This window comes from Cyphomyrmex costatus, unplaced genomic scaffold (assembly GCF_001594065.2).
Source record: "Cyphomyrmex costatus isolate MS0001 unplaced genomic scaffold, Ccosl1.0 scaffold102, whole genome shotgun sequence".
NCBI lineage: Eukaryota > Metazoa > Arthropoda > Insecta > Hymenoptera > Formicidae > Cyphomyrmex > Cyphomyrmex costatus.
Window position 1 is genome coordinate 283747 of NW_017274977.1, and position 10850 is coordinate 294596.

General features: G+C 30.6%; 1 protein-coding gene across 1 annotated transcript; it reads left to right on the top strand.

The window, feature by feature from the left end:
• The first annotated feature begins 117 nt into the window (after window positions 1-117).
• egl (Egl_like_exo domain-containing protein) lies at window positions 118-3196 on the top strand. The gene is made up of 5 exons (XM_018539027.1): window positions 118-1574; window positions 1681-1761; window positions 1845-2089; window positions 2184-2563; window positions 2775-3196. Exons 1-5 carry the CDS (start codon window positions 159-161, stop codon window positions 3137-3139), a joined length of 2487 nt encoding a protein of 828 aa, XP_018394529.1. The 5' UTR covers window positions 118-158; the 3' UTR covers window positions 3140-3196.
• The last annotated feature ends 7654 nt before the right edge of the window (window positions 3197-10850 follow it).

Genomic DNA, 10850 nt, shown 5'->3' on the forward strand with positions numbered 1-10850 from the left:
TAAGAAGAAATTTTTAGAAATAATATAACGATTTTAAAGATTAATATTCACAATAAAATTGATATTTTTTATAGGAAATGTCTTGACATATTTCGAAAAAAAAGTGTGTATAATAAATATAAATTTCTTGATTGTGTGCAAAACTATACATACAAAAAATGGATAGCTCCGAGTATGAAATGGTCAGAAACATGACTCTTCTCTTCTTCTTTGAACGACTGATGGACAAGGGTGGTCCACGTACATTGCACGATCTAAGTTGCCAGTTCGGGGCTAAAGGATTCACGAAGGAAATGCGACAAATAGCGGGAGGATCGCAAAGTGGCCTTAAGAAATTTCTAGCACAGTATCCAGCACTCTTTCTGATTGACGGCGAATATGTATCCATCAATACGTTTCAGCCAATCGTGGAAGAGGAGAGTGGAAATAAATCGAGTAAACGCGACTATGCTCGCGAGGCCGTAGAATACTTTACGAATAAGCTGTTGCAATACGGAGTAGGTACTGAGGTACCCATTAAAAGTCTCTTGGGTCATCGATCGCAAGCTTCACCGGAAGTTAGGCATATATCCGGTCAACACTACAAAGAATTTCGTGATTTTCTCATGAAGTATCCCGATGCATTCGTAGTCAGCGAAGATAATGTAATATTGAAACAATATGAAGGCATGAAACCGGAGCCATTTCATGAACTGGAGCCAGATATTCCGATAGATCCAGATGTCACGGCAAAACTGTTGAATTTTTTCTGTGTATGTATCGAACAAAAGGGTCCGATTCTTATAGATCAGTTATTCAGTATGGTCAATGAGAAATTCTCCCATGAGAACTGGACGAGTATATTCAAGACGTCACAGGATCTGTCTACTTTTATAAAAATGTTCCCAGATGCTTTCCACGTGCAAACGAATCTGGTGACGTTGATAGCTCGACCAAAATCTTCAGTGATGGAACCCGCAGTTGCGAAAACGAAAACTTCAAGCAATCAACGCAGTCAGAGCAACAATGTGGCTCATACAAACAATGTGGTGCCAATTATTCCGCCGAGCAAGATCCAACTCTCTCAGCTGCCTTTGGATCAATTGGAAAGCGTCTGTAATAACGCCACATCTCAACCTAATTCGCTCCAGAACGCATGCACATCGCCTGCTGTTGAAAGCAATAATAATTCACCGCCCGTGAGTTTACAGCAGCAGTCTCTGAAACAGAGATTCAATACAATTGTTATGAGGACTTTAGCGGATAACACAGAACGAGATCGCAGTCTGCAAACTGCCCAGATGGGCGACGCGTGGAAATTGAAGGTACTACAGCAGACCAAGGTGATAGCGACTTTGCGGGAAAGTCTTCAAATTACAGAAGATATAATAAATCCTCGAAAACCTCCGCCTGACGGCAAAGTGGTCGTTTCTTTCGATTGTGAGGGTATAAATCTTGGTGTTAGGGGACAGCTGACTCTTGTACAAATCGGTACAATGAGTGGTCAAGCATATGTGTTCGATTTGGTCACGTGTCCTGGCCTCGTTCAAGCTGGTGGTCTCCAAAAGTTGCTGGAACATCCCCATGTTACTAAGGTAACAATATATAATAATATACAGCAGATAAAAATAAATAAAAGGTATTAATTACTTCACAAAGATGGGCAGCTTCAAGCATATAAACTTGTGTTTATTTTTGCAGGTGATTCACGATTGTAGAAATGATAGTGTCAATCTATTCAATCAGTTTAATATTATGTTAACAAATATTTTTGACACACAGGTACTTAATGTTTTTTGCATTTTTTAAATATAGAAATAATGTATCATTATAAATGTAATATGAAATGTTAATATCTTTTATAGGCTGCGCACGCAGTGCTTCAGTTTCAAGAAACGGGGAAGCCTGTGTACAAAGTTAAAAATGTTAATTTGAACACTTTGTGCGATCATTATGGTGCTCCGTGTAATCCGCTAAAGGAACAATTGAAAAATATTTATCGTAAGGATCAACGTTATTGGTCTCGGCGACCCATCACTCGCGAAATGCTAATTTACGCGAGTAGCGATGTTTTAAGTCTCGTACCTCAAGTTTATAATGCTATGTCTAGGTATGTTATTTTATTCACAATTGTCTCGTAAATAATTAATTTTTCCCATGAATAATAGAATAGTACAAATAATGGTTTTATATATTATTGACAGACTTATAAAACCCGAACAAGAAGCTCTTTTTGCAGAGCTTTGCGAAGAACAGATTCAAATGCACATAAGACCAGCGGTCGTAAAAGCACGTAAGAAGCAACGAAAGATCTCGACCGAATTGGCAGATTTGAAAAAGAGGATGGAAGAAGTGACGAGTAAAAATATCGTATTGAGTAATCGTGAAATTCGGCTTCTTCGCTATTTGGATCTTACCGAAGACGAAAAGGAAAAGCTCAAAGGAAGTTATAAAGTTGCTAGAAAATTGGAAAAGTTAGAGAACATGGGCCAAGATAAGGCCGACAGCAGCGATGACGATGACGAGGATAAAACGGATGATCATGAATATCAAAGCTTAGAAAGCTATACATCAGAAAATTCTGGTAAAATACCAACATTTTAAGTTAAAATACAAAATTAATATTTAGAATTATACAAATACGCACGCACGCGCACACACACACACACACACACACACACACACATTTTAAAATATTAAAATTGTTAAAATTATGAAAGTATGGATTTATCTTTTTGGTAGTTTTGTGTATGATAAAAAAGTCATAGTTCCATGATCTGAAAATTAATTTTTAGGTGGCATATTGTCACCGCGGAACGCCGATACTCCAAGTCTAACTGAATCAATGCAAATGATGGACGAAATACTTTCGGATGGTCGGATGGATAAACTAGAGAAGATTGAGAAACTGGAAGCCATACTGTCAGCTGTTACGAGCTCCGCGACTGACCAGCTTTCCGCTAACAATGCGGATTCATCGCCTATCAAGTGCGTTTGTACGTGTCAAGAAGATAAGACCGACAGTCGGACGGATCGTCAAGCTGCTCGAACTAGTGTGGCTTGCCAAACGCTTAGCACAGGTGATATAGTATTTACTAGAGTGTTTGTCAGCGAAGAAGAAAAAGAGCGAGTAAGATTATTGAATTCGCCAAAAAAGTAGATATTACAGCTGCTGTGAAAGTAGTAGAAAAGTTGCCATTTATAGGTTTTTTTATAAAAACGGAACAATTGCATAAAAGAATTAAGTAGTTGAAATTTATCTATTTTATGTAATATATATGACAAGATTCATAGAGCAGAACTGGCAAAACTCGAGTTTTCTGACATGTCTGCTCCTTTAAAAAGTGTCTTAAATGGATAGGCCTTGTTATACATGCCTTTCCAGATCTGACGATAATCATCAGATTTTTGGAAAAGGATTATTCATTTTAATATGAGGATTTATCCGCTTGAAGATTATCTTTCTTTTACGAGTGTTTAAGAAAGACCGAATCGTTTTAGTTACAAAAGTAGTAATATTAAGTTATAAGCGTTAATAAGGTTTTACTAACCGCAAATTTTGTGATTTTTAACATACAACTTGTGGCTTTTTATGTTTGCCTCGGGATTAAGCTGCTAAAAAATTTTTTTTTAATATTGTCTCTTCAGACAAAATATATACATATATGTACAAATATCGACAGGAGAATCATGTTTATAGATATATAACGATTGCTGACGCTTTTTTAATAGCGTTGCGAAATTAACAGAATGCATATTTCATGCTTACAAAATATTTTTATGTGAAGTACTGCATTAAAATCGCTACTTTTTTAGTTTTATGGCCTAATTTGCGTCACTTATAAGAAGGGACGAATTGTCGGCAGTATAATAGAACATAACGGCAACTATTTAATAAATGCTTTTTCCTCACAGGATTTAAGCTTACGCACGCGTAATAAACTTGTGCAGACTTCTTCCTTACATCGATTACAGATATAACTTATTTTCGTATATAGCTATACAAGTGCCAACTTAATATAGAATATATACAATAAATGGATTGATACATTTTATATTTCTATTTAATTACATGCTTGGTGAATAATTATGCTCGCACTTCCAGTAAGTGGTTAATCTGATAGTATTACATAAGATAAACGCATTATTCGTGTCACATAGATCTGCATTTATACTCTTCTAATAAACATATCATTAATAAGTAAACTGCCAGAGAGCGGGGGAAGTGACGATTTCAAGAGATCTAAATAAATCATTGTCATCGTAAATTGTCAGTGTTTTTAGTGCAATACTTTACACATGGACAGAAAATATACATTTAATATCGATCATGTAATTCTTTTTTAACATTACAACGCATACTACTAAGATATTATAGCCGAAAGACAAATCATAGCGAATCATTGACACATTCTCATTTATTATTAATTGAGAGGCTCAACTAGTATCAAATCGTTCGACTATTTCGTATATACTATTCATAAAGTATGCTAGAAGTTGCTATAGTATATATGTCTACGTTTCTTTGATCTAATCAAAACGCCGATTACTAGCAATATTTTTTATAAAATTCTTGAGAATGTGAGACAAGTGCATCGGGTGTTGCCTAGTATTTTAATGTAGATGTTTGATTATTATATTTCGTCATATTGAAAAGCAAAATAATAATACTTTTGTAGAGGCATCCTTATTGGAGGATGCGTAACTGCGTTATTAAAAAGTGCAAATTTAATTCATCGCAAAAATAATTTTGATATTTGAATTATTCGGGCAGTTATTTGCGTGCGTTTATACTAATATCAGAATAATTTTGCAGTCATGCGTTTATACTAATGTTAATAATATTCTCGATATACAGAAATTTTATTTGTGAAATATTCGCGTTCTATATACATATGAATTATATTTAGAACAAAAATTCGATGAGAATCTTAGAAAAATATATAAAACAATTATGCATCCTTAGGCTTGGGTTCAATTTTATTCATATGGTTTTTTTTCAATTCTCTAGTATATTTTAGATTTTTATAAATATATAATATCAATTGTATAATTTATAAATTTTACATTTATACAAATTTCTCTGTATATTGATAATCATTCATATTGTTATCATATATGCACTCATATATTTATTTTGGGATAATGGCCTACAGGATTATTAAAAATTTTAATAAAATTAATTTTTGTTAACCTTAAATTATTAATGTCTTGTTAATTGTGAATTTAATAAATATAAAAGAGAAAAATTATACATATATTTTCACTTTTATAATAGAAAATCAATGATAAAACTATAGTTTATAAATGAGATGAGTGCTGAGGATTAACAGAAAAATTGTACAATATTGCTTGATAATGATATAGTTTACAGATTTATTGATTGGCTTTTTGCCATGGTTACAGATTTATTGATTGGTGTTTTGGTTCGTCCTGATTTTCAGAAAAGAAAATGCTTAATGCCATTCTTTTTATTTATTGATATACATTTTCTTTTCTAATTATCTGGGTGATATTTAATTTTTACTAGCGATATTTTAAGAATGGACTAAAATGATATTATCTGAATTATTTTATAACGCATTTATATCAATCGAATAGTAATTATACTAAAAAAAAAACAAGGAACTTCATAAAAATATTTATACGAAAGAATGCTGATTCATATAATTATTAACAATGACTAATGCATTGCAAACAGATACAAAGTAAAATCTAAAACGGATATACGTAATAAAAAATATTACACAGAAAAAAATTAACATGTGCATTTATTTGTTTATATCCCATCTCTCTCTATTTCATGAAATGGAAGCTATTTAACGAAATAGATATATTTCTACACTCTACTACATCTATATCTACATATATGAAATATTCGAAAAGAAAAAGGTACATGCAAAAATATTGTTTCTTTTTTTAATTATTAATATGTAAGTAAAAGTATTAAATTTATAACAATAATTTTATAATTTTCTACATATGTATACAAATAAAAGTACATGAATAGAAATATAATCTACTTGAATGTTTATAGGCTTTATTTATAAGATGTAATACAATTATCTATCAGAGAATTGTATTACAAAAAGCAGTACAATTATTTTTAAATTATCTATCTTTATTTCGAGTTAATTAAATGATATAAATTATTTTTCTGAAATCATAATATTAAAGTAAATATATATTAAGAAGGTTTATACATATATCTCTAATACAAACATTACGTTCATGCCATACATTATCAAAATTATTGTAGAGATATTATAATTTGTTTTGGTATAGTAAGTCTTTTAAATGGAAGAATATATGCTTCCAACGAGGTGCCTTTCAAGAAAATTTCATTTACGTAGTTTGTATAATTGTCTAAGCATAATTTATATTCCAGCGTACTTACATCTTCATGTGACAATAAATTTATAACACCTGGAGGTATTTCACACATCAAAAACATGTCAAAATATGATGATGGATTACAGAAGTTTGCATCAAATATTACAATGACAGGATTGCCAGAAATTAAAGTTTGCATTAATCGAAAAAATAAAACATTTTCACTTTCCTCCTTAAGGATGATAATTACACCTAATGATTCACGAGTCTGCATTACTTCTATCATATCACTTTTAATGAATCCCTGTATACTATTATAGAGATATGGAAATTTTATCCATCTTTCTACTATAGCTGCTAATACAAATTTGCTAAAAAGGAAAAATGGAAAGATAATTGTCAAAAACGACATTTTTCCTTATATATACATATATAAAATATTATATATAAATATATAGAAACTGCTTTTGATAACTTTATGTACCCAGTAGATTTTAATACAGACACAAGTCTAGATAATATTTGTATCCTAGTTTTAATAGACATAGCACTCCAAGTTTGCAATCCATTTACAGCAGATTTATAGCATTTTTGGAAATCGTCGCTGTAATGACAATAAATACATTAATTAATTAAAAATTTAATATTTGTTTTTTCAATTTTTTTAAATTTAAGTGAGGATTATAATAAGTTCAGTTAATCTAATAAAGTTTAAAAATTAAGAAAACATTAATTAAAAGATTAAGAAAACATTGTTAAGAAAACATTCATACCATGTTGTTTGTGCCCATAGGCTGCCATTGTGCTTCCAATACATGCCCTTTATAGGTGTTTGCCATGCACCATCATAAAAAAGATTACCAATAGAAATATCGTTCGTTTTTATAACAGATGACAAATGTACTACATTCCTACTGAATTCTTTACTTTGACCAATTGTTTCATCTTCCTGAGAAACAATCGTTAATTCCTTATATAATAAATGTTGGAACAACATGGATTTAAAAGGCCAAAGTACCGTACTACCATAGAAATCCATATATTTATTTATGAATACTAGGTGACTCTAAATAATTATGAAATGAGGAGAAAAGCATTTTAATAAAATTCAAAATAATTCTTGACAATATACTGTGTGTTTAAATAATTTAAATAATTAATATACTTTTAAGGATAATGCTAAATTCTTTGCAGCTACAATATCTTCCGACCATATGGATATTATTGTTACATTTACACAGCGCTTAGGTTGATAAAATTGAATATCTTTCACTGATTGAAATGTATCAATAGTTACAGATAATTCAAAATGAAAACTCTTCATGAGCCATAACAATTTCTCACTCACTCGTTCTTGCACCCATATTTTATGTAAAGGAAATTGCTCTGCGGTTATCATTAAACAATTAATAACTGCATGTAAGTCCGAATCTTCTAAGATTACCATTTCACTTGTACAAATAATAAGTGTATCTGTATCTAAATACACATTTTATATAAAAATTTCAATTAAAAGACAGAAACATATTTTTATAAATAACACTATATACATTAAGTAACACACAATGAACATTTTTCAGCAAGAGACAGATGACATATGCTGTATTTTTTAATCCACTGCTAATGCTGAAAATATAAAGTATACGCAATGTAAACTATATATAAATTTTCAGCATTGGCGGTGAATTTTTAGAACACAGCCAGTATGATGCAGTGAATCATTTCATTGTTGTTTATCATTGGCGAACAACAAGGGTGAAACGATTTTCTGTGTTACAACTGTATCAATTATCTTTATTGTTGAAATATGGCTAATATAGATAAACATTTTTTTGTTACCCTGCATTGAATATATTACTCCATCATACTGATCTATAATATCCTTGCAGACAGCTCTAAAAAAATATGAAAAAATATTATGTCGAATATATATATTACCAAAAGTTTATAAAATATTACTTTTAATTTTTTAAAATCCGCGATTAATAAGTATGGAAATAACTACATTATTATAGTAAAGAGCTAATTTTTTTACATATAGTTACATGAGACAATCTATAAGAAGTGAATGCATAATAGTTCCTGTACATATATTGAGGAGTGTAGTTACTAACATAGCAGGTAGATCATTTAACTCGTATCCTGAAATGATAAAAATATATAGAAGAGGGCGATATAAAATTTTCATCAACTTAATACGTTCATTATATGCTATCTGTTATATAACATAATAACAATATATTTTTACAATTGCAAATACAAGAATAATATTACTGTAGATACCTGAATCTGTAACTGGTAAATTATCAAGGACTATCAAAGTGTTATACTGATTTATATAACTTAAAATATTATAAATTATATCTATATGTTTAAAAATAGATGAAAAAATCGGTAAATTATTATATATTGTATCTATCAGTATCCACAATCTGTGTAAAAAGGAGAACATTAAAAATAACAAAGATGGAAACAATTATAATTCTATGTCTTTCATTGTTCCATTTTTAAATTCTATCTTTATTTAAGTACCTAGTTGACATATGATCTTCAGGTGTAAATTTATTATACATTGTATGATATATAACAAGTATTTTCTTCCGTATAAGTTCCTAAAAATAGTACAAGAAATAGTATTATACGTTTATTAAATTTCATAAATTATCAATAATGCATTATTATTATATATTGGATATATCAATACTCACTTCTTCCTTTTTATCATAATCTAGATTAGTATAATATGTATTTAAAACTTCCACTCGCTCCATGAATGCTAAAATTTAATTCTATATTTATAAAAAGAAATTATAAAGTTGCAATCGATCGTTATCCTTTTATAAAATAATATAAATTTACAAGGTGAAAAGGGCTTTGGAGTTTCTAGCAAAAAAAAAATATAATATTCAGACTTAGAAGTAGAGAGCAAATCACATATTTGTTTACATATTTGTTCATATGTGACATTCGAAGGATAAGAACATCTATATGTCTTAAATGATATATATTTTTATTAAGTCCAGAACTACAAATAGATATTTTAAGTCTTAAACCATAAAAAATTGACCAATTACAGTTGAATGTGAGGAGAATAATTGGGCGCGTTCAGCGGACTCAACAGTTGAGTGAGCGTTCGCTATTATTGGTGCATTCTTCTAGATTAAAAATTCTGATTGGATGATCTAAAAGAATACACCAATAATAGCGAGCGCTCACTCAACTGTTGAGTCTGCTGAATGCGCTCATTGACTATGATTCGTCCATTTCTTATGACTTAGGGCCTCTTTCACCAACGCCGATTAACTTAATCAACGATTAGTCCATTGAAATTGACGAATCGCTTCTGTCGTCAAAACTAAATGATAAATGCGATTGGTCAATTCCAATGGACTAATCGTCGATTAAGTTAATCGACGTTAGTGAAAGAGGCCCTTAGGCCTGTTTTACAAGAGTCGCAAGCCGTAAGAAATCAACCAATCATAGTTGATTATTTTTATCATATTCTACTATGATTGGCCAATTTCTTACGACTTACGACCTTACTGTGGAATAACCAAGGTTTGAAAACATGTAGATCTGGACTATTTGTCGATAATGTCATCGTTCTTTAATTATCCTCGAACTCCTGGAGGCCTACTGCCTATTATATATGGGGAGCACAGACAGGGAGCATCAAAAATTCTGTTAATACTTTAGATTTGTTTTTTAAATATGTATTTTTTCGCATTTTCTTAATGATCGATACTCTAGAATTCGAAATTACATATGTTGCTTATTTATAGTGAAAAAAAAGTTGTTTTATCATATTGCAAGTTTGGGGTAGTTCAAAAATGAAAATTATTTTATGAATGAAAATTAACACATGAAAATTATTTATTAGAAAAAGAAAGTGTATATCGACAATCGTATTTATTTTATCTAAACATACAGTACAGTACAGATTCATACGTCTCAGCATGCAATGGGCATACGAATGTTTTTAAGCGGGGAGCACAGACTTTTGCATAACGCATAAACCATATACATAAAGAATTTGATTGGTCCATTGACTCATGTATAAGAAAATGGACCAATGAAATTCCTTATGCACATGCTTTATGCGTTATGCAAAAGTCTGTGCTCCCCGCTTTCACATTACTTTATAGTTACTAGTATGATATAAATACAAGGGTATGTAATATGTTATTCCGGTGGTAGACCACTGCGCAGGAATTGGAGTGGTGGGGGAGTCTAAATGTTGACGTCATCACCTCGGCTGTTTCCGGAGCGGTTCGTGTAGGTTCGGCTCCTTGATCATCGTTTTCGTTATCGTTAAAAAACACAAAAAAAAACAAAATACATTACTCACGTACAATTTTAATTACTTTTTTAATTTTCATATATTAAAATTATTCACAAATTTCATTACTATTATTAATGATAATGAATTATTCTGTATATTATACACAAAAGGATTTTCATACAATTCATAACAAGTTTCTATAACTTTAGCTCATCCATATTAGTTATTCCTATAATTTCATGCTCGCAAATTACTT

Bases quoted from the DNA above. Each gene is read 5' to 3' on its own strand.
- egl (XM_018539027.1), top strand. From the start codon at position 159: ATGGATAGCTCCGAGTATGAAATGGTCAGAAACATGACTCTTCTCTTC. The intron at 1,762-1,844 runs GTACTTAATGTT...TATCTTTTATAG, and splicing joins CAAATATTTTTGACACACAG to GCTGCGCACGCAGTGCTTCA. The intron at 2,090-2,183 runs GTATGTTATTTT...TATTATTGACAG, and splicing joins GTTTATAATGCTATGTCTAG to ACTTATAAAACCCGAACAAG.